At 49.3% G+C, this 24536-nt stretch overlaps 1 protein-coding gene across 1 annotated transcript; it reads right to left on the bottom strand.

Moving 5' to 3' along the window:
* Positions 1-7925: 7925 nt before the first annotated feature.
* CIAPIN1 (cytokine induced apoptosis inhibitor 1) lies at positions 7926-24536 on the bottom strand. The gene is made up of 9 exons (XM_059153693.1): positions 24407-24536; positions 18478-18667; positions 17685-17837; positions 16200-16276; positions 15376-15544; positions 13888-13961; positions 12907-13022; positions 9109-9190; positions 7926-8617 (listed from the first exon to the last, which is right to left on the bottom strand). Exons 2-9 carry the CDS (start codon positions 18632-18634, stop codon positions 8507-8509), a joined length of 939 nt encoding a protein of 312 aa, XP_059009676.1. The 5' UTR covers positions 18635-18667; positions 24407-24536; the 3' UTR covers positions 7926-8506.

The following is a 24536-nucleotide window of genomic DNA, read 5'->3' as shown; positions in this document are numbered from 1 at the left end:
CTTCATACCTTAGTCTGGGTCAGCGTGTTCTGCCCACCCAGCCTGTCACAGTGGAAGAACATCTGGTCCTGTCATGTGCTGTCCAGGCCATAAAGGGAAACTGAGGCTGAGAGGGGTGCATGGCCACTGCAGAGCACATGTGAGGGGCAAGAGAAGGTCCTGGTGAGAGAGGCCCCGGCCGGGGAGGTGAGGGTGTCTGTGGGATGAGCCCAGCCTCCAGGAGGCCTTCCCCAAGAAGCTGCCCATCCGGCTGTCTCTCCTGCTCTGATTCCTCCTGCTCTTAGGGACTGTAGGGCAGCCCGCTGTGATGGGGTTGTTTTCCCAGATGATTGCTGTGTGGGTATGTCAGTCCTGGCTCCTCCGTTAGACGGGAGCTCCATGAACCACCCTGAGCACCCCACAGCCTAAGTCCTAAGACAGATGGGGGACGGAGATTTTACGGACTCCCTCCTCCCAGACCCCTCTGAGCAAGGCCCCCCTCAGGGCCTGAGCCATAGTGTGCTGGGTGTGGGGGGAAGCAGGGTTTTTGGATTCTAGTTCTATCTCATTCTTCTGACCAGCCATGGCCTTGTGGCTTCTTTTTCTGGGACACAGTCTAGGGACAACGGTGCGGGGGTGGGGGTGGGATCCTTCTCTTCCTAGGATTCTGTAATTCACGGTCTGGGAAGGCTGCAATTAGGAGTGATTTTCAGGTAAAGTTTTGCCTCCTGTTGCCCCCTTGTGGCCAGTCATCTTATTACAGGCCAGATGACAGACCCAAGCTCACTTACAGTAGAAGCAGGAATAAAACAGGACAAACAACAATAATAATGAGGCTGATGATAATGAACTGGCTTCTCTGTGACCCCAGGGTCTCCTGGATCGCAGCTGGGCTCTTCCCTGGCTCTGAACCCGAGGCGTATCCCTCCAACAACTGCCTTGGACGCAGAATCCTGCTGGCAGCGGGGCTCTGAGTTCTGGATCCACTGTGTGGGGGCGGGGTGGGGATGGGAGGGAAGATGATTTCCAAATAGAGGGAAGCAAGACGGAGCCCCTGTGACAGCAAAGGAGAACAAGGGCGGGGGCCCAGATCCCTCACCCTTGCAGTTTGGAGCTTAAAGACACTCAAGAGGACACGCATTTCATCCATGTGCATAGCATTTTAAAAGAAGCATGACCTCTTTGAGTGAAATCCTTCCTCAGACGCCCATCTGTAAGCTCAGAGGAGTGGAGGTTCGTGGGGAACTGTGAGGATGTTTAACATCAGGCTGGGGGAGGGGACAAGATGCAGGAGATGGGATCAGCCACCATGTCCCTCTGAAAAGGAGCCATCTGAAGGAACGGTGACTTGGGGACTCCCCTGACTGACACAAAAGAGGACGGAGCAGTGACCAGAGAACAGAGAACAGTGGGGGCGCTGGCATCACATTGTCCCTTCCACCTGGAAGGGGCGTCCCCCTTTTCGACTGAAATCCAGTCCCCCTTCGGGGTTCAGCTTGGTTGCACTGACCCTCTGCCAGGTACCGCCTCCGGCCTCAGCCTCACCTCTACCAAACTGCCCCCTTTACTATACTTACTGCACGTTGGTCGCGCCAGGGAGCTCACGGGCACTGGTATTTGGATCAGGCAAGTCAGTACATGACTTATTTATAAGGGGGGGGTGTGCATAGTGGGCATGCGATTTACACATCTTGATCAACCAGCCCCGGGCTGAACTTCACGAGGAGCACGAACGGAGAAAATCCTGGAGGAGCCGACACCTTGATTAAGGGCTTCAAGCTTGGCCTCTAAGTGGCCACGAACTGAATTGCTCTGCGCTTGGCCACCAGAGGGCGCCCCCATAAAGCTAGAGCGGGAGGTGCCTGAGCGCCAAGGCCCTCCAGCCTCCTCAGGGCGGTCCCAGGGACTGGGTTACCCACTTCCGACGGTAGCTGCTCGCGGGCCGGGGTGAGGGTGTCTGCAGCTGGCCAGCCCTTCTCCTGGGGGAGCAGAGGTACAGGCACTACCAACGCTTTGCCCAGGGTTATCTGGATGAAGACGAAGAATCAAAAACGCTGCTGGGACCTACAGTGCCCCGCGTTCCAGCCACGCCGTGGCCAGCGACTGGAGCACCACGCCAGGAGAGGGGCTCCTCTCTCTGTGTCTCCTTAGATTCCGTATTTCCCTGTTTGGCCTCCAGTCATCACAGGCCCGAAGTCATGGCCGAAGCTAGTTACACCTCCCCTGCGTTCCAGCTTTGGAAGGCACGCAAAAGTCACACAACAAACTCTCCAACCAACCTGGAGCTCATTGATCTAAATGCCCCCTTTCTATAGCTCACACCACAGACCGCTCTGTCCCCTGCCCCAGATCATCCGTGGCAGGGACCAGACCACTAGGGATAGCCCCCTGCCCAAAGCCTTTCGGAATTATTCACACTAGCTAACCCTCAGGAGCTTCTCCTGCCCCCCGCTCCCCAGACCCATGCTTTTCCCATGGGGACCCCAATAAAAGCTTTGGCCCCTCTGCTTTCTTCTCCCTTTTCCTCTGCCCTCAGCGATGGCCCACGCCCCTTCTCTTGGGAAATGTCAGCAGTCAGACTAGCACTGACCTCTCTGTCAATGTCCCTTCCATAAACTAAAACCCCACAGGTACATTTTAACATGGGGGTCAGGGACTTGTCCTGTATCTGCTCTGCCCCTGACTGGCTGTGGGGTCTTGGCACAATCACTCCACCTTCGTGGGCCCGTTTCTCCCTAAAATGATAAATTGGATCCTTCTCTGAGCGGCTTGAGGATGTGCCCTGTCAAGAGAATGAGGGCTCAGTTTGCTGCTTTTCTGTTCCCACATTGCCTGCAGGGGATCAGAGTCTGAGAAAACCTGCAGTTTCCTCCTAATTGAACTGACTTTTATTGATTTGTAAAACCTGCCTATTGATCAAGCCTAATTACTTGTCTCTCACTTATGTAACTAATAGGTTTCCCTGATTTATTAGGTGTTAGCCCTTGCTCATCACTCCCCCTTAGACTGAAGTGTTTCATAGTTCCATAGTAAAACTTTTTAGTCATTAAAGAAAAGCAGGGGATGGGGTGCCTGGGTGGCCCAGTGGGTTAAGCCTCTGCCTTCAGCTCAGGTCATGACCTCAGGGTCCTGGGATTGAGCCCCGCATCGGGCTCTCTGCTCAGCAGGGAGCCTGCTTCCCTCTCTTTCTGCTTACTGCTCTGCCTACTTATGGCTTCTCTCTGTGTCAAATAAATACATTTTTTAAAAAGCGGGGGAGGCATGCTCAGTGCACACATGCCCGTGATCATAGCAGCCAAGATGGAAGCCAGGACGGAAGTAGCCCCAATGTCCACCGGGGGGTGAATGGATACATAGTGGCTCTTGCGTACAATGGAATATTATTCAGCCACAGAAAGGAGTGAGTACCGACACATGTTACAGGTGGATGAACTTTGAAAATACACAGAGAGAAGCCACACACAGAAGGTCACACACTGTATGCTTCCCTTCATACCAAACACCCAGAATAGGCAAGTCTCCAGGGACAGACTGCAGATGGGCATTGTGCGATGCCGGGGGAGGTGGGGCACCTGCACCACCTGGAAGTGAGGCCGCCACGGGCCCAGCGGAGCCTTGCGTCCGTCCGTAACTCGCTGTCCAGCGAGAGGAGAGAGAGCTGCGCTGTCCCCATCGCGCGCCCCCCAGTGCCCTCCAGGTCTGTCACTGTGACGGGACAGCTATGGAAGCCAGGACAGACGGAGGGAACTGAGAAGATAACACAGCACAAGCCAGCAACTTTTCGAGACCACAAAAATCCTCACTACACTTATTTACGGAGAGTGTCACCTTGTTTCAGAGGTAAGGGGACTCGGCCTGCACAGGTCCAAGCACCACAGCTAAGAAAACGTACTTTTTAAAAAAAGATTTTGATTGATTGGTTGATTGTGCGTGAGCACTAGTAGGGGGAGGGGCAGAGAAAGAGAGAGAGAAGAGAGAGGGAGAGAGAATCTGGCAGACTCCCTGCTGAGCATGGAGCCTGTTGGGTGGGGCTCGATCTCAGGACCCTGAGATCAGGACCTGAGCCAAAATCAAGTGTCCGCAGCTCCACTAACTGAGCCGTCCAGGCACCCCAGAAAGCCATTATTTTTAGACTTGAACATTCTGTACCACTTTTGCCTTCAACATAGAGATCTACTCTTGCTTTCTGGAAACTTTTAGGAATTGTCTCTTTCATGAGGTGATTCTGAGATACTGTGTTTCTTTTACCTTCTGTGACTTATTCTTGTCTCCCATCCTTCTCTCTCCATGTCCATTTCGTTTTGGTTAGTTCTCTTACTCCTGTCCTCACTGACCCTGTTTTTAGCGCTCTCCATTCTTCCTAGCGCTCTTCCCCACCGCTGCTTCCCCTCCGTGGTTTTATGTTTCTTTGAGTCTTGCCTGAGCTCTGACATTTCAGGGCTCTGCCGCAGGAATCCTCCCTCTTTAAGCCTTGTCAGTCATCGCCTTGTGCTCTTGTGTCTGCACTGTATTCCATCCATGTGTGACCTGCAGCAAGTTCTTTTGGTCACGGATAATATTCATCTGCTTTGTGATTAAGGTTAGCGTTGGTTTGAAAGGGATTTTAACTGTGCCAAATATTTCCTGGAGGTTTGCATTAGAGAGGTGCAGGACTGTGTTCTGGGCTGGCAGGCATTTTCCTTAAACCCCAGGGTTTTATGTGTGGGTTTTCCTAGTTTTTTGTTTTTGTTTTGGGTTTTTTGTTTGTTTGTTTTCTAGAGAGAGGTGGGGGGAGGGGCACAGAGAGAGAGAATCTTAAGCAAACTCTAGGCCCAGCTCAGAGCCTGATGTGGGGCTCAATCAGGGGTTCAACCCTGAGATCATGACCTGAGCCGAAACCAAGTGGGTCACCTAACTGAGCCACCCAGGCACCCCTTCCTAGGTTTTTTTTTTTTTTTAATGAAATTTCTTATAAATACAAAAGTAGGTAATATATATGTAAGGTATATAAACCGATAATAGAATAATTACCAGCCAGCTCAATAAACAGAAACTTCCTTCTGCTTAGAAGCCCCATTTCCAGGGCATCTGGGTGGCTCAGTGGGTTAAGCCTCTGCCTTCGGCTCAGGTCATGATCCCAGGGTCCTGGGATTGAGCCCCACATCGGGCTCTCTGCGCTGCAGGGAGCCTGCTTCCTCCTCTCTCTCTGCCTACTTGTGATCTCTGTCAGATAAAGAAAAAATCTAAAAAAAAAAAAAAAAAAAAAAGAAGCCCCATTTCCTCTCTTTATAGAATGTCATCTTCCCATCAACTTCCAGAGACAATAATGTGGCTGAATTGTATCATTCTCCTTGATTTCCTCTTGTTTGTCACATATGTGTGTGTGTAAACAGTATGTATAATATACATCCCTCTCATTGATGCATCTTGTGTGTTTTCAAGCCTTGTGCTCTGTGGGAGGGGTGAAACTGTGTACACACGCTCTCCCATGACTTGCTTTTGTGGCTGTCATGGGAGACCCTCCACGCTGACATGCATGACCACAGCACGCCACTTTCCACCATGCAATGACATGACTCGTTCATCCGTCCTCTTGTTAAAGGCCATTTGGACCATTTCCAGGTTCTTGCTGTTACAGTTAGTGCCGCTTTAACCACTTTAGAGCTTGTCTTCTGGCGCGTGCGGAAAACAACTTCTCTAGGGCAGGGATTCTCAATCCTGGAGGCATTTTAGAAATGAGTACCTGGGAAAGCTTTGCAAAGACGCTGACACCCTTAGCCCGATTTGAAAAGATTGACTTGTTTGGTCTTTGGCAAGGAGGGGTCCCAAACATAGGTGTTTTGTTGGTTTTTTGAAGCCACCCAAGGGATGCTAAGCTACAAGCGGAGTTGAAACTGACACGCTAGGGCGTAACTGTCCAAACCAATGGCCTCAACTGGGCATACCTTCACGGATTCTTGGTAAGGGTTCCGTGTGTAGCACCCCCCTTCCTCCCCACACAACAGATGGGTGCCTGTAGGATGGTCACAAAGCAAAACCCCTCTTCTCCTGCCCAACAGCCCGTGCTTCCTGCTCACAGAATCCTGCTTCCTGCTCATGGCTTCTCTGTGGGATTCTTCCTTCAGCCCCACTCTCTCCCAGGGCGCTGGAAGCCCGTGACAACCAAGGAAGGTGTGGTTTGCTCCACTGTCCTTCCCTCTTTGTGCTTTAGAGTGGCTTCAGGGAGAGAGGGAAGTTCTAAGCAAAAGACCTTACAGTATTTACAAAAAAAAAAAAAAAAAAAAAAAAAAGATTTCCCAGCACCATCTCAAGACTCATGACTGACCCAGAATGCCCAGAGGCATCAGGCACCTGCAGCTTTAAAGGTTCTCGGCTGGTGGCAGGTCACTTTCTGTCCCACCCAGTGTTCTCAGATGGAAACCGAGGTTGCAGTCAGTGATATTGGAGTCTGTTTTTGGCTCTAAAACCTCCTTCAGAAGTGCTATCTTCCAAAGTCACAAGGTGTGACTAGCGATCCCCGCCGGTGTCTGCTCGCTGTGCCGAGCTCCGAGGACAGGTGTGTGCTGCTGATTGGCAAGGCCTCTCTCCAGCCTGCTGGCCCAACTCTGAGCCTTCATGGGGGTGGCCCAGCAGCTGCCAACAAGGGACCACTAACTATGCCAAGTGTAGCGGACAGGACCTAATGTCAGCCTTAACAGCAGCGACAGGAAGGCAGACCAAGAATCAGGTCAGCAAGGGCCGGTGGCAGCTGCCCCAGGCTCTGTTATACCCAACCCAAGAAGCTCTTTGGTTCAGAATCTCCTGTGCTCAACCTGAAAGTTAGAGATTTTTGTCCTTCACTTGGTGACTGCAACGGAGGCCACGAACAGCATCCCAGCCATTCTCAGTAAATACTGGTTCTAAGTATCTGTAAATGTGAAATGTAGTCTGGGGCTGAATTTGTTTGCTCTCGTGGCATCACAGATTACCACAGATCTAGGGACTTAAAACCATACACATTTACCTTTGAAGATTCTGTGGCTCAGGACTCCAGACGTAATGAGGCTGGGCTCCTGCCCAGGGTCTTCCCAGCTGCAGGGCTGAGGGCCCCTTCTCCTGGCTGGCTGACAGGGGCTGCTTTCAGCTCCAGGGGCCCCTCTAGGGCCTTTTCTCCACATGGTAGCTTTAGACCAGCAGGAGAAACTCTTGGTTCTCTGGTTCTTTTAAAGGATCACCTGATTAGGGCAGCCCACTCAGGGTAAGCTCCCTTTGAACTGAAGCCCATTAGGGACTTGAATTACATCTGCCAAATCCTTTTACTTTTGCCATACGATGTAACCCAGTCCCAGCAGTGATGTCCTGTCGTGCTCACATCGTCTCACTTAGGGGCTGGGGATGACACAAGGGGTTGGTGTGTGTGTGTGATGTCTGACACAGCCATCTGACCACAGCTTGGACCACAAAACTTCCTTTGTTGAAGAGACTTGGTGTCACCCCAGTGGGGCCAGTCCTAACTTTAGGGTCAGGGCCTCTCTTCATCTACTTAAGAGACCAGGGTGATAAGGATTTAAAGGAAAGCAGGACAGAAACCTGAAACAATAAATCTCTCTGACCAGGAGACCTCTCATTCTCTTTGTTTCTCACTCACACAGACTGGAACTGACCTCGCCAAATAGTTGGGAGAGTTTGTATGGATTTAAGAGACCAGGATGGGTGGGGGCGGGGGTGGGGGGCGCTGGCTGGCTCAGTCAGTAGAACATGTGTCTCTCGATCTCAGGGTCCTGAGCTTGAGCCCCACATCGGGCATAAAGATGACTTAAAAAAAAGAGAGACCAGGACTGGTATATTTTACCAGTAAGTGGAAGTGAATGCTCATTGGTATTTGTCCTTAAAACTTGGCTTGATTCTCTAAGTCTGCTTTTGCTTATCCTGGCCCCTGCTGGTGGGCTTTCACACACACACACACACACACACCCCTTGCCACAATGTACGTGAAGTACACAACTTTAATAACTGTAGATGAACAGGAACCACAAGACGGATATAATACAGTAAAACAGGGGTGAGGTGGGGAAGGGACAGAGGGACACGGAGTATGATCACAGCAACCAATGGGTGAGTCCTTTGGTGCCCTGAGGCCATGAGACACGTGACTCCCGTCACCACCAACTGCATGTTGAGGAGATCGCCACCTCTGGAAGACAGCTCGTGGCACTGTGGTTGAGCTTTGAAGTGGGGCGGGGGCCCTCTTTGTCCCAGAGCGTGACCACTCCAGGGTGTCTGGGCTCCGAGCGACAGGTCAGCATAGTGATGTCGGGAGAGCGTGCCCTAACACGAGGTGGAGAAACAGTCCCTCCGCTCGGAGTAAGCAGGCCCCATTATACTTAGGTCTTCTGCCAGACAGCAGCACCGCACACCGCCGCACCCCAGGGCCCTCTCTGCTCTGTTGACCAAGCACGCCCCCTGCAAATGGATTCTAAGCAGAGAGCGAGCGAGTGCAGAGGGGGTGGGAGAAGCACGCCGGCGGGACTGGAGGGACGGGGTTTGGCCAGAGGACGCCGGCTCCCTCCTACGCGTCACTCAGGTTGCTGTTGCTCAGGAGCACCTGCTCGCCGGGTTTGAAGGCCGGCATCCCGAGGTAGGGGCAGCTGGCGCAGCGGAAAGCATCGCCCAGGTAGCACTGTTGAGAGAAGAGATGATCACACACACGGGGAAGCTCCGTGTCCGCGCATCCCAGATACAAGGGCAGGAAAGGGACCCCTAAGTTTGTAACATGCCTATGGTCAGCTGGTGGAAATGGCTGGGCGCAGATGGGGGTCCATCTGAAACCCAAATACAAAGAGGTTTGCAGGGCTCTGGTTTTACGAGAAACAGTGGTCTAGAGAAGTTCCTTGGGAGGCTGTGTTTCCATCACAGCTGAGCTCAGCCAAATGGCTGAATGGCATCAGGCCACTATGAGCTGGGAAGAACAGGAGCCTCCCCTACGGGCATGAGTATGCTACCCCCCTGGGGGGGGGGGGAGCACTCTCCTGCATACACGGTGTCAGAAATCTGCCCGTTATTAAAATATGCGGGCAGTAACTGGGAACGGGAGTTAGGCTGTGCTGGCTTCGGATGAGGACCAACACCAGTGACGTCTCATGAGTCCTAAGTAAGGATCCGGATACTTACATTTCCACAGGCCGACTTGGGCTGGGAGCTCGCCTGTTCCCTTGACTTCTCTTTCTCCAGTTCTTCCGCAAGGCCACAGGTGCTGGGGTAAAATCAGGAGCTTGTGAGTGAGACGGGCCACCCCCCGGGGGCTCCAAGTCCTTGACAGAGCCCAAACTCGCTCAGAAACGTCTCTCTTTTTACTATACCAGGGCATCTGAGCTCACAAACACCCACGGGGTTGGGCGGACAAGGGAAGTGCCTGAAGCTATTCAGGGAGGCAGAATGGTGGGCCACAGGAGACCTGGAGGGGAGATGCCCTGTCTACACAGGCTGGCCGCTACCCAGCTTCAGCTCATTAATGCTGTGGAGGGGGAAGCAGACTCCGTGTTACCACGTTTTCCAAAGCAAAGGACAGAAAACAATTTGGATTTTTACTTGAAATCGCTTGATTTGTGAATGCTGGCAACTTTCACACTTAAAAAAAACGCCAATGACTCGGCAAACCCACACACCACCAGTAAACTGTTCACTGCTCTTTCTATCCATAGAATGAATGCAAAAACACCAAGCACTGAGGTTTCCAGGTTAAGAGGACAGACTGAAAGCAGCGTCTACTCTCCTTGCCCTCGAGGTCCCACCAAAACTTCAAGAAAGACCTAACCCCGCAAAGACAGGGACCACAGGAAAAGAGACAACAGCAATGCGGCACTGGGGACTGTGGCCCTAACTGAGGGGAGCTGAACTCCGAGCAGGTGGGGAGGTAGCCCCGGTCAAACAGGAGGCCGACTCTCAACCCACATCACACCCCGAAACCTCCAAAGGAACAGGGGGCACCAGAAAGACCCTTCTCTGAAACATCTAACCATGCCAAAGGCAAAGACCCAAAGATGCTGACTTTGTGGTGTTCCCCACAGGCCCATTCAGGCTCCCTTCGCTAAAGCGCAGTCAGCAAATCCCAGCGCTAAGCTCAGGGCTCCCAGCTTTCTGTCCTCCCCTCTTAATCATGGAGACAACGGAGCTTCCTGGGAGGTGGAAGGTCTCCTAAAAGAGAAAAAGCAAGTTAGGGGCGCCAGGGTGGCTTAGTCAGTTAAGTGTCTGCCTCTGACTCAGGTCATAACCCCGGGGTCCTGGGATCGAGTCCCATATTGGGCTCCCTGCTCAGTGGGGAGTCTGCTTCTCCCTCTGCCCCTCTCCCCACTCCCCCAAGCTCTTGCACTCTCTTGCTTGCTTGCTCTCCTCCCTCTCTCTCAAATCAATAAAATCTTGAAAAGAAAAGAGCAAGTTGAAAGAAACAGAGAAAATGCAGGGAGGGGAAAAACCTCCAAAGAACTATCACAAACCTCAAGGGAAAAGAGATCACACCTGCAAAATTTAAAAAAGAACGCTATGGGGTGCCTGGGTGGCTCAGCAGGTTAAGCCTCTGCCTTTGGCTCAGGTCATGATCCCAGGGTCCTGGGATCGAGCCCCGCATCAGGATCTCTGCCAAGCAGAGAGCCTACTTCCCTTCTTCTCCCTGCCTACTTGTGATCTCTGTCTGTCAAATAAATAAATAAAATCTTTAAAAAAAAAAAAAAAAAAGGAAGCTATGCTAAAAACAAAACAAAACGAAGAATCATGGAGGGGCGCCTGGGTGGCTCAGTGGGGTAAGCCGCTGCCTTTGGCTCAGGTCATGATCTCAGGGTCCTGGGATCGAGCCCCGCATCGGGCTCTCTGCTCAGCGGGGAGCCTGCTTCCCTCTCTCTCTCTCTGCCTACTTGTGATCTCAGTCAAATAAATAAATAAAATCTTAAAAAAAAAAAAAAAAAAAAAAGAATCATGGAAATCAAAAACAGTAGAAATAAAATAACTCAACAGAAATTTTGGAGGATAAACCCGCAGAAATTTCCCCAAAAGTAGAGCATAAAGAAAATGTGGAAGAAAATAAAATGACAGGGCCAATTACAGGGGCCCAGTGTCTGTGGCACAGGCCACAGACAGAGAAAGGAAATCGAGAAGACAAACCTCACATATAAATTAAAGAATGTTTCCCAGGCCTATGAACATGACTTCTAGACTGAAAAGCCGCACCGAATGTCTAGTGCAAAAGATGTGAGCAGACCCTTATTCGAGACATACTACAAAATGATACCAGGGATAAAGAAGATTCTATAAACTTCTGAAATGGAACAAGAGGTCTTACAGAAAGAATCAAGAGACAGAATGGTCTCAGATACCTTTGTCACAATCACTGGAAAAAAAGACAGGAAATGTCTTCAAAATCATGTAAGGAAATTATTTCCAACCTAATTTCTATATTCAAATGTCTATATCGAAATGTCCAATCCTTTATGAGAACAGAAAAAAGAGATTAGCCACACACAGTCTGAAAACCTAAAAAAAAAAAAAAACTTGCCTCTCAAGTAGCCTTTCTAAAGCATTCCTGGAGAATGGAGTCCACCAAAGTGAGAGAGAAAACCAAGAAAGCAGCAGGTGCTACAACAGCCAGAAAAGCTAACACAGGACAGAAAGGGGAGAGCCCTGAGGGGCACAGTGGGACAGACCCCCTGATGTCAGCTCTGCTGTGGACGGAGGCATAGGAGAGTGCTAGAGCAGGGGCCCAGTAGATGGCCGGGCTGACGGCTGCCAAGGTCACACACCAAGCCGCCACCACATCATTCTTTGTTCCCGAGCACAGGAGAGCCAGCCCAGACCCTGCCCCTGGCTTATCTGGACCACGTGCTGCCTACCCTCCGCTTTCCCGTCCCTGCCCGCCCTGCTGATCTGCTGAGGACATGGTGTTCTGCCCTGCTCCAAGGAGGAGACTCGGGCTATGGCAGCTTAGGGCCAAACAGCCCGAGCAGTCCCTGCCCTCTGACCACACTTCCGCTGGCCACCAGGTCACCGCGTCACACTGCAGCCCTGCCGGGTGTTCCCTCTGCGCATGCCCTCGGTATCCCAGAGCCCTCCCACGACGCTCCCTACTGACTTTCCCGGAAGGGACTCTGGGAGATCCTCGAAGAGCTCAGCCCAGATCATCACTGGGCGCCTTCACAGACGGAGAATACCGACTCTTCCTTGCCTCACCAGGTTTGCGCCTCCTACCCTGTTCTTCCCCACTCAAGAATATATCTTTTGGAGCTTCACACTAGGTGGGAAACTATCCAATAAGCCAAGAACGATGAACATGAACTTGCGAGGATGGTAACCTTTGTAGGGGGAGAGAGCAAGACGCCGCTGAGGAAGCATGGAGAGGGGACTTCTAAGATACCAGTCATGTTTCTTTCTTTCTTTCTGTCTTTGACAGACAGAGAGATCACAAGTAGGCAGAGAAGCAGGCAGAGAGAGAGGAGAAAACAGGCTCCCCGCAGAGCAGAGAGCCCAATACGGGACTCAATCCCAGGACCCTGGGATCATGACCTGAGCCAAAGGCAGAGGCTTTAACCCGCTGAGCCACCCAGGAGCCCCAATACCAGTCATGTTTCTGATTCTTTTTTTTTTTTTAAAGATTTTATTTATTTATTTGACAGACAGAGATCACAAGTAGGCAGAGAGGCAGGCAGAGAGAGAGAGAGAGAGAGGAGGAAGCAGGCTCCCCGCTGAGCAGAGCGCCTGATGTGGGACTCGATCCCAGAACACTGAGATCATGACCTGAGCCGAAGGCAGCGGCTTAACCCACTGAGCCACCCAGGCGCCCCATGTTTCTGATTCTTAACCTGGGTCATCAGTATGCATTTCATGATAAAATAAATATTGCAATAATAGTCAAGGATTATGATTCCTTGAGACTCAGGAGGCACCAGAGGCAGCCCGGCAGACTCTGCTTCTGCGAACACTTACCAGTTCTTGCAGGCTCTCCTCTTCTTCCCTTCTCCACACGAAGGAGCCTGCAGGGAAGCTGGGTCGGGCTTCTTAAAATCTTCTGGATCCAGCAGCTCATCAGAGTCAATGAGATCCTAGAGAGTGTTTGAAGAAGTGAGGGACACGGTCACAGTCTCTGCTGCCCGAAGGCCGGATAAAGGGCTGTGGTAGCAGGTTTCTCCAGCCCGTATAAAGAGGGCATCCACTGACCTACTCTGGGCTGATCACCACGTTCAAGCCGACCACCACGGGGAACTTGACTGTGTCCCCAGAAGATGCACTAGGTTGTAGGGGACTGGGAAGTAATTTATGATGTGGGGAGAGAGAGAGAGTGAGTGTGTGTGTGTGTGTGTGTGTGTGTATGGGGAGGGAGCAGGAAGAACAAAAAGGTGTTATATTTATTTGCATATATGAAGTACTGTCACATGAAAAAAGTAATAAAATATTTTCTATAGAATTCCAGAGAAGAAGGCAAATAATGACATATACATTTGTACAATTCTTTGATAAACGTGTGGACAGTTCATCTGTAAATTCCTCAAGGACATGAACTATAACCCGTTTTGCTATCACTGTAACTTCAACAGTTGCAGAAATGAAGAACTTTTTAACAGACAGTATTGATCAAAGACAGACAAGCATGGCTCTTAAGACAATGAGTGTGCAGTGACTTGCCCAGACCAAGGAGCCAATGACATACTTTAGCTGACAGACTCTTTTCAGCTTCACACACCCCCACCAGAATCTTTAACATATCACATGAAGTGAGAACAAGAAAATCTGTGGAAAAGAGATGCCAAAAAAGGCTCTTAAAATGCCACCAATATAGAGTTTCCTTCTCAATCAAAACTGCCAGCCACAGGCTGAGCCGCAGGCTGGGCTTTACCCCTCTGTGTCCAGAGAGGCTGCCCCAGAGCGAGGCCACATGGAAAGCAGTCCATGGACTGCAGGCTGACTCACCACACTCTCGTCCTCCATGTCATTGGCTGACAGGGTCCAGAGCTTGGCTGCAGCAGGGTCCATGGGAGGCTTTGCTGAGTTAGACCAAGAAAAGAAAAAGAGTCCATCAAAAGAGCAGAAACCAAACACAGGCCCACGTGTGTGCTCTCTCCTAAGACTGGAGAGCACACAGGACTGGGAGTCAGGGGGCTTGGGTCTGAGGCCCGGTTGTGCCGCTTGGAGTTGTGGTTTGCAGCCAGTCACTGTGTGGTGACCAATGCCAAGATCTGCTAAGCACCTGCTCCTCGGAGACACTAAGGTAAAGATCTCATACGCGCTGTGTGAGTCAGTCCTGCTAAGACCCTTTGAAGGTGGGTATGTGCTGTCCCGATTTTATAGATGAGGAAACCGGCTCTGACATTTGGGCCACTTCCACAGAGCCACACAGAGGAGGGGTCTGTCTGATGTGCCTGACTTTACTCCACATTGCTCTGTCCTCATCTTGGTTTCTGTCCCTAGAACCTGGGGCTGGTCGTCCTCACTAGACCTACTGCAAGAGATTGAAGATTAAGCGGGGAAGCGTGCCAAAGCTTTTGCCTCCCAGAAACCTGTCACATATGAGAATGCCAGCTCCAGAGCCGGGGGTGGCGGTGTGACGCAAACCAGAGGCAGACACAAGCCTCAGCCCTCCCGACCCTGTTTGTGCAGAGAAGGCCCTGGGAGCTGAGCCTGGAGTTAGTGTAGGCAGGCCCTCGGCCGGACCGTGGGGGTGAGCACAGCCATGAAGACCACTGTTGCAGGTGGAGGCTCAGACTGTCCCCCAGGCAAACTGCTCCTCTGACGCCTTCCCGCCCATTCCGGAACCACGAATCCAAAGGCTGGGATCCCGGCGTATTTCTTAAAAGACTGCGGCTGGTCAGTCAAGCCAGAATAGTGTGACTGTACCTGCAAATTTTCATGTACCTCAAAGCTGGGACAATTTCTCTCAATTCAGGCATCGTGAAACAGGGATGAGGTGATGAGGGGCGGGGGTGGCAAAGGGCGGGTGCAACTTTCTGAGAAGAAATATTTTTACAAGCGGCTTTAGCTCCTCACAGTAAGAAAAGCTGACTTGACTAGCACAGAAAGGACATAAAGGAAGAGGAGCAAGTCACTCTTATCAACCACGACCGCCACTGTGAGGTCTCCTGAGGACGACTGTCATCATTCTGGGGTGTGGCAAGATGTTGTCAGCTAAACCATGTGGCTCAGGCCTCTAGAATCTGGGGGCCTCAGTGTCTTCTGGCACAGAAGGGCTGAGCGAGGTAACAACTATGCATTATTTCACATCTGGATCTGAATATGCCCGGACAACAGAACATTAAATATTCTTCCCTTTGGAAATGACAGAAATGAAGGAAAGATTGATACTCTGGGGATATCACCGCCTCTATCTAGATCTCAGGTTCAACGTAGAAGATGACCTTCTAGGCCCACCCGGACACAACAACGCCCCTGGGCCAGTCTTACCTGGAGGAGAAGTCTTCTTGGCAAGAGAAAGCTTCAGTTGACTAGAAGAACCCACTTCAAAGTTGGGTTTTTTGCCCGTCATGCGCACAGAGAGCAGGCTGTCGCTTTGGTAATCCAGGTGTTCTCGGACAGACTGTATCTCTTCAGAGCTCAGGGACTCCCGCTGCAGCTGGAATTCAAGACATCGAAAGGATGAGGCCATACTCTCTCCACAAAATGATGAGGAACTGTGTCCACCCACACGGGCATCAAATACTCGTTTCAGTGTTGGTAAGCGTATGGCAGCGGGAGATGACAGATGTTGCCTCATGCCTCATGTTCGGTTTCTCAGGGCTCTGTACCGTGGAGTGTCATTTTGTCTATGTGCTTAGTTTGAGCCAACCCTCTGGAAAGTTTTAAAGTGTTTACCAAATTGCTGTCTGTGAGGAACATGGCACCATGCCGGTCATTCCGCGGGCTGTAGCGGTTATGAATACACAGGTGAGTCGGACATGCTGGTGAGGACCACAGCCTCCGGCAGAGAAGCAGACCCACCAGGAACACAGCAGAAACGAAAGAAAAGAAACCACAGAGGGATGGAAATGTCTTCTTGGGAAAAGGGAGCAGACGCTAAGGGAGGAAAAAAATGGAGGAGTGCCACCTGTGTCCAACAGCTACCAAATGGTCGCAGGAGTCCCAGCCCCTCCACAGCTCTTGATATTGTGAGATGGTTAAGAAGAGTGAGGGCCAACATGCTGAGGTGGATAAATGTGGAAGATATTTAAAGGTGGGAGAAAAAACTAGTGACTGAATGATGGATTGTATGACCTCATATACCAACATACCTCTTTCACTTCCACAAGACCGGAAAGAGTCAGGGCCGAACACAGCTTCGAGGGCGTCCTCACTTTGCTGTTGTTAACTGCCAAGAGGAAAACCCCAGTTAGTGACTTTATGGGTCAAAGACAGGGAAAATCATAAAGGCTCCAACCTATCTGGGTCAGAGAGGCAGTAACAGGGATGGTATTTTAAATGGACAAATCCCTTTGGTTGTTCAAAGGGTCATATAATAATTCCACTGGGGGCGCCTGGGTGGCTCAGTGGGTTAAAGCCTCTGCCTTCAGCTCAGGTCATGATCTCAGGGTCCTGGGATTGAGCCCCACATCGGGCTCTCTGCTCGGCAGGGGAGCCTGCTTCCCCCTCTCTCTCTGCCTGCCTTTCTGCCTACTTGTGATCTCTGTCAAATAAATAAATAAAATCTTTAAAAAATAATAATAATAATTCCACTGTTGTTGTGCCGTACCCCCTCGGCTTCTTGGAAGACCTTCCCAGGGTGGCTGGACACTGAGTGAGAAGGAGGCTGAGGAACTAACTGGAAAGCACACGAGTGTTCTCTCTGTTTGGTTCTGACAAAGAGACACTGTGTGCGGCTGCCCACGGCCCATGCCCCCGACACAGGATGCTGGTGTCCAGGGTCCGTGTCACAAGTCGGTATCTCCACACAACCACCTTTACACATTGCAAAATCCTTTCACTCTCTGACTGTATTTACAAATCAAGTCATCACATACAGATGGAAAAGTTTACAAGCTCAGAACCGCATGGCTCTCTGGTAGCCCTCTCTGGCAGCTTTACCACCAAGCAAGAAAGAGAGGTTTTGTTTCCTGGATCCCACCCTTAGTTTCACGTGAGTCAATAATAAGACTCATCACTCCCAGACTTCCAGTCATTTTTATTTTTTAAATTTTGAAATCAATATAAATTCATAGAAAGTTACAAAAAAAAAAAAAAGGACCCTTTGCCTCCTTCCCCCTACGGGAACACCTTCCACAAGTGCGGCATGCTAGGAAGACCAGGGGATGGTCACTGAGGGTCCGTAGAGCTCCCCAGATCTCACTGGTTTCATAGGCACATGCGCACGCGCGTGTGTGTGCAGGCGTGGCTGAGTGTGCATGCTCCCACAGTCATAAGGAGCCCTCCTATGACCCTTTCCAGCCTCACACATCCCCCTCCCTCGACTCCCAATGCCTGGCAATCATCAGTCTGGCCCCCATCCCTAGAACTTTGTTATTCCGAGAGTGCTATAGGAACAGAATCACGTAGCATGCATCCTTTTAGGATTGGCTGTGATCAATTTCCATTAGGCACGATCCAACCTGGGTTGGTCAGAGATCACAGTCCCCTCAGATGAGCTGCTTCCGATTTTTATCATCACTCACCACTGAGGAGGAGGCTCTCCGGATGACAGCTCCCGCTCACAGACATGCAGTAAATATACCTGAAGAGTCAAGGCTATTAAATTCTTGTCTTCCAAATGAAGATTTCCTTACCTACAGCTGTTTCTACTGGCTCGCTCAGAAAAAGACATCCGCCAGGCCGCAGGATCCGGGCCATCTCAGCCAAAATCTCAGCACTGTGCAGAGTGGTGCTTCCAGGAATTACACCCGACAAAATAATGTCAAAGCTAGATTCTTTGTGGGCAGCTGAAAAGAAGGAAGATTCTAATCAGCAATCACCAGGGCCCCCAAAGCAATCTGCCCAGCCTTCCGGAGACCCTGGAGAGGTTCTGGGCCTGGCCCTGAAGACTGAACAGCTAGCTGTCCAGGAAATGCCATCAGACCCCCATTACTGGCAAAAGGGGCAATGAAGCTGCTGCTCTCCCTTGGTCTTAGTAATTTCATATCCTTTTACATGTTCAGGAAAAGAAGTAACAAAGGAAGCTGGCTGAAGAGTAAACTTTTTGTAAAAATGTGGAATATCTGGGTGCCTGGGTGGCTCAGTTGGTTAAGCATCTGCCTTCGGCTCGGGTCCTGGGATCAAGCCCTACATTGGGCTCCCTGCTTGGCGCAGAGTCTGCTTCTCCTCCTGCTCGTGCTCTCTTTCTCTCTTTCAAATAAATAAAGTCTTTTTTTAAAAATGTGGAATATCTAATAAGAAACAACATACTTACATAAATCAACTACACTCCTAAGTCCATTGGATCTCAACTGAAAGACAGCAGGGTGACCACCCACTGCCATCGTGGGCCATCCAGAACAAAAACTCAGATTATCAAGGAACCACATTCCTTGCACCCCTATCAACGCCCCCGGCCCTGTAAAGACAACGTGGATAGGGACTTACATTGCAATAGCTGGTTTATGTTTTCCACAGACACTTGGCCCTCATCGCCGGTTAACGTTTGAAGCTTATCGACCAGATTCTTCAGGGCCTCCACGGGGGACGACTTATCCCAGACCACGGCCACAGACTGGCCAGCTGAGATCCCATACTCTGCCATGCCAGCCGTGCTGATGGACCTAAAACCTATGGGCTGAAGGAGAGTGAGGACTGAGCAGAGTGAAAAGCACAATTCAACCCGTGATGTACCATGATGTACCAGCAGATACCATTAGAATCACCGCCTAATTCCCACCTCCCACCGCGCATTCTGTCCACGTTAGAACCTCTCTGTGTAGACACCAGAGAGACTAAAAATAATGAACCCATTATTATCTCAAGGATTCATAACCCCAACGTTCCCAAATGACGCAGGCTGCTTCCTTGATGAGAGTCCTGACTTGGCAGTCAAGGAAGGAGGCTGAAGGCAGAAAGATTATTTCTGCTTTGATTTGGGACAACTAAGCTTGAACAGAATATAAAACACACGGGATATTAGGCAAAAGTATGACTCAGCAAAGAAAGCAAATAAATTGGCAGACATAATGCCACCCCGAGCTTAAGATTTTCTCAAAAAAGAGACAACATATTTAAATTTGGCAAATCAAATAATGGTTTCACTTTCAGCAAAATAGGAAAATTCAATCCCATTGAATCTGCAATGATCATAGTACCTACCACACGTGTCACATGTACTACTACCCAGGCTGTTCAAAGCACCTTGGATACGTTATTCCAACTGAACCTCAGCACAACCTGAAACTAGGTATTATTCCCATTTTACGGACAGAACATTGAAGCCATTGACTTTGCCAGGTCATACACTAGTAAATGTGGGATAAAGCAAGACCTGGAATTTGAATCCAAATCTATGGGACTGTAAAGTCCATGCTTTTACCTGATGGAGAGCCCCTGCCCGCTGCCACCACCATGGGTCAACTTTCTTTTCCACCTGATACGAAGAGGAGTATAGAATGCGCTCAGGATGCAATTAGGTCAGGCGACAGCATTCTACTTAGTTCCTCCTTTCTTGCAACTTTAATGCCATCAAGTTCTCGACTTAAAATAGCTCTAATAAATGGCATAAAGGCAGAAGCCAGGTAGAGAGGTCAAGCATGGATCAGTGTTAGGCTGAACACTCCTGGCTTCTGCAGAAGTCGCTAACTTGGTCCCAAGGATGCCACCACACTCTAGGACTGAATTTAAGCCATGTCCGTTACCCTCTTCTCTTCAAATGACTGGCTCCTCTGTCTATAAAACATGGTCATGTTAGCCAGTCATCTTTAAATACTATAGGACTTTGATTTTGTCATTCATTTCCTAAAGAAGTTTCCTTTCTACAGAGAAACCAAAGCTCATTCTTCTGGAGTCAGGCTCCATGATCTGGCTCCCTCTGGATCTCCCACCTCTCCAAAGGGAATCCCTCCTTGTTCTATGAAAAACCTCCTCATTTTTGCTTCAATCAGGCTTTTTTTTTTTTTTAAAGATTTTATTTATTTATTTGACAGAGATCACAAGTAGGCAGAGAGGCAGGCAGAGAGAGAGGGGGAAGCAGGCTCCCTGCTGAGCAGAGAGCCCTATGTGGGACTCGATCCCAGGACCCTGAGATCATGACCTGAGTCAGAGGCTTTAACCCACTGAGCCACCCAGGCGCCCCTCAATCATGCCTTTTTATCTATTTGCTTCCATGTGGAATGCCTACTCTTTTTTTATCCTGACCTGACTGCAAGCCCCAGTGAAAGGAAGCCAAGTGTTATCAGATAAGCAGAATTCCTTAGTCACTGAATTGTTCTTAAAGCCTTAAAAAGCGCATAATCAAGATCTAAAACCTTTGAGGAAGGACACTCTCACCAATCTGTCAGGTAGGCAACTTAGGATCAAGGTCCTATTTATGAGCCAACAGGAATATGGATTGCTGGGCATTAAGTTATAAGAAATAAAGGACCTGTTTCCAGAATGATATTGACACAGGTTTGCCCAGGACAATAGAAAGGGATAGGCTCCTGGCCTACCACCACCAGCTACAACCTTGTACTGTACTCACAGGTACGCACCATCATGAAAGAAAGGACCAAAAGGTTAGCTGTTAGCCAGAGAAAAACAAAATGCCAGGTGTCTAGACCTCTCCAGCAACCTTAATGGAGGCTGTTTTACTGAGCACGGGTTTTGAATACAGATGAACTGGGGTTCTAGCTACCACTGGATTGTCAATCATGGGTCCACTGTTCTTTTCTTATCAAGGAATGGATATTCTAAGGCAACTCTTAGTTCTTGGTGGCCAGCTTATTTGCCTCTACTTCAAAGAGTCCCTATAAAACCTATTCTCTCTCCTCAGCCATGCCTGCTGAGGACTCCCTAGGCAGAGATGTGAAGCTTCCTTTTCATTTTTAGAATTACACAATATAAGAGCTGTATTTTATGACGTCGTAGACACTGGACCCATGGGACTGTGCCAGTACATTAGATGAATGTAAAGTGGCTCGCATTCCATATCCCCTCACCCCAAACTAATCTTCTGTGGCAAGAGGGAGCTCATAAAATGCACTTATTAAACATTAACCCTCAAAACACAGACACAGCCATCCCTCTTGGTCAGCATTTTCCAAATAAAATGGGAGACAATGTTCTTCTGAGTATCCAAAAGCCAAAGGACAACACTGTACGTCATCAGAGTTTGGTGGTGTCGACAATAAAACTACAAGGAAAAAAAGGTCTGGCGTCTGAGTCAACATACTTAGAAGAGTGACTCATAGCCTAGTTTCATATCTAGAAAGAGGTGGAGTTGAAGACGTCATTGTCATGTCACAGGCCTTGTTTGTTAACAACCTCTCTGGTGCTCACTGCCCTACACACATGCCCATGGGAAAGCAGAGGTCTGCAAGTACCTTCTGGAGATGCACTTGTTTATTTCCAAGGCACCCAATAAACCTCGAATCTTGAGGCATTTGGCTCCTCTCAAGGATGAAGAGGGCCAAAAGGAAAAAAAAATAAGTAAGACTGAAGTTAGCATATCAGTTCAAACCAAGGATCAAATCTTCTTGAGTCAGGTGCCTAAAAAAATTCTGAGACTACTGAGCGCTATCAGAAAGGAAAATTTTAAGTATAATGAACTGGCTGAAGCGCATACACACACACACACACACACACACACACACACGGGGAAAAAGGTGATCATCAGCAAGGAAACAAGAAACTTGAAGGAAAAGAAATGGAAGGGCGCCTGGGTGGCTCAGTTGTTAAGCGTCTGGCTTTAGCTCAGGTCATGATCCCAGGGTCCTGGGATTGAGCCCCACATCAGGTTCCCTGCTCAGCGGGAGCCTGTTTCCCCCTCTCCCATTCCCCCTGCTTGTGTTCTTTCTCTCACTGTGTCTTTATCAGATAAATATTAAAACAAGCAAACAAACTTGTTTTTTTAAAAAAAGAAAGAAATGGAAGACTGTCTTCAGGCAATTAGGTATGTGTGTGTCAAGAACTGAGGGTTTTAGGAAGGACACCCCAGAGCTAGAATTCCACAGGAAAGGCTCAACTGAAGATGGGTGGGCAGAACTCACAAAACAAAACCTCATGGACAGATCAGTAGTGTTTTAATGAAATTCAGAGATGTGGATCTGGAATTTTCACATTTGGGGAGTAGTTTTGGTTTAGGAAGGCTTCCCCTGCAACTGAGGTAGGAGAGGGCAAGATGTTTTGGAAAGACTAGAGTTGATAAGGGTTTGCAAAACAGACACAAAAACAAGGGTCCAACTGCAAACACAAAATTTACGGAATGACATGCTTAGCTTCTGTCATCAGTTATCCCGAATCCCCAAACCAGTTAGTTCTCCGTATTAATAGGAAGCTTTCCCTGATGACAGATCACAGTGAGGCACTCTGCATTTATACTTTCAGTTTAGTGCCCAGTCCGTGACCTCCCTGAGTCACTCAGAAATTAGCATTCAATGTCAGAATGAACACCACCAGCCTTTCTCAAACTTCAGATCCTACAAATCACCTACAAATCCTAGATGGTTCTTTTGATCTGGCAAGTTTGCGATATTTTTAACAGTTAAACTGTTAAAAAGAGGAAAATGGGCCCAAAATGGAGTAAGTGGTGCTAAGCCCACATCATCACCACACAGAACCTAAGACCTAACCTAACTGCAGTTTCGACTTTCTCCAGGAATGTAATCTTTTTTTTTTTTTTTTTTTTTTTGCTCACCAAAAATCTGATTTATTATGTTGATGGAATAGAAAATATCAAGAATGAGGATTAGGAAGAAGATTGATTCTCTAGATTTAATTTTTATTCTAAAGAATACTTTTTTTTTTTTTTTTTTTTTTAATAAACATATATTTTTTATATACATATATTTTTATCCCCAGGTCTGTGAATCACCAGGTTTACACACTTCACAGCACTCACCAAATCACATACCCTCCCCAATGTCCATAATCCCACCCCCTTCTCCCCAACCCCCTCCCCCCGGCAACCCTCAGTTTGTTTTGTGAGATTAAGAGTCACTTATGGTTTGTCTCCCTCCCAATCCCATCTTGTTTCATTTATTCTTCTACCCACTTAAGCCTCCATGTTGCATCACCACTTCCTCATATCAGGGAGATCATATGATAGTTGTCTTTCTCTGCTTGACTTATTTCGCTAAGCATGATACGCTCTAGTTCCATCCATGTTGTTGCAAATGGCAAGATTTCATTTCTTTTGATGGCTGCATAGTATTCCATTGTGTATATATACCACATCTTCTTGATCCATTCATCTGTTGATGGACATCTAGGTTCTTTCCATAGTTTGGCTATTGTGGACATTGCTGCTATAAACATTCGGGTGCATGTGTCCCTTTGGATCACTACATTTGTATCTTTAGGGTAAATACCCAATAGTGCAATTGCTGGGTCATAGGGCAGTTCCAGGAATGTAATCTTAAGGGGTCAGCCTGAAATTTTCTGGTCAGCATTAGTAAGATAATCTGGCTAACAGACCCCCATCTGTCCCCCAAAGGAAGGTGACCTTCCTTGAAATAACCCTTTACTCCCCTTTATGACTTCCCTGTCTCACCACCTCTCTGTCTTTAAAAAAAAAAAAAAAAAAAAAAGCCTTCTCAGGGTGCCTGGGTGGCTCAGTGAATTAAGCTCTAACTCCAGCTTCAGGTCATGATCTCAGGGTCCTGGGATTCAGCCCCTCTTTGGGCTCTCTGCTTAGCAGGGAGCCTGTTCCTTCCCACCCCGGCCCCCACCTCTGCCTACCTCTGCGCTTACTTGTGATCTCTCTGTCAAATAAATAAATTTTAAAAACCCACAAAAACACAAAACCCTTCTTTCTCTGTAGCTCTTTGGAGCTCCTCTCTACTTTGATGGGATGCTGCCGGATTCATGAATAGTTGAATAAAGCCAGCTAGATCTTTACAAGTTACCCGGTTAAAAGTTTGTTATTTAACAACACCAACTCCACACTACGGAGGGTCTGGTAAGTCACTGCCTCAAAATTACAACCTCGGGGTTCAGATACCCCCAAAGACGAGACTTCAGCTCCCCCAGTGTTTGAGACGAGGGACTGAGGCCCAAGGTCACAACGGCAGGCTATTAGCAGGACCCCGGTCATCAAGGCTCTACCCCATTAGCGAGCTGTCTCTGGGGTTTCAGATCGATACCAGCTGCGCGGGAGACGAGGAAGTCCCGGAAGGGGAAGAAGCCACAGCGCCAGGAGCACGGGACACGCAGGGCCGGCCGGTGCCCTACACCGGCTTCCCCGAGCAAAAGCCCGTCGTGCTCCCCGGGAAGTGGTCATGGTTCGGTGCTCACCGAGGGACGGGGCTGGGAATAGGAAACAAGAGGTTCTAGGGATAAGGGTGGGACGGTTGGGGATATCGAGCTCCTGGGCCGCATGCACAACGCTCACCTGCCTCCCGGGGCTCGTTCGCTCCCGGCTTCTCCGCCGCCACCGGCTTCGCACCTCGCGCCTCTCGCGAGAAGAGGAGGCTGCTGGAGCGCGGGCAGGGCGGAAGTGCCCTCACCGAGCTCCTGGGGCT

This window comes from Mustela lutreola, chromosome 16 (assembly GCF_030435805.1).
Source record: "Mustela lutreola isolate mMusLut2 chromosome 16, mMusLut2.pri, whole genome shotgun sequence".
NCBI lineage: Eukaryota > Metazoa > Chordata > Mammalia > Carnivora > Mustelidae > Mustela > Mustela lutreola.
This window is presented reverse-complemented; position numbering and strand designations above follow the sequence as displayed.

Coding starts and splice junctions, on each gene's coding strand:
- CIAPIN1 (XM_059153693.1), bottom strand. CDS start 18,634: ATGGCAGAGTATGGGATCTCAGCTGGCCAGTCTGTGGCCGTGGTCTGG. Junction 17,838..18,477: donor CATAAACCAGCTATTGCAAT/GTAAGTCCCTAT, acceptor CCTTCTTTTCAG/CTGCCCACAAAGAATCTAGC. Junction 13,962..15,375: donor CAAGAAGACTTCTCCTCCAG/GTAAGACTGGCC, acceptor GGTCTAACTCAG/CAAAGCCTCCCATGGACCCT.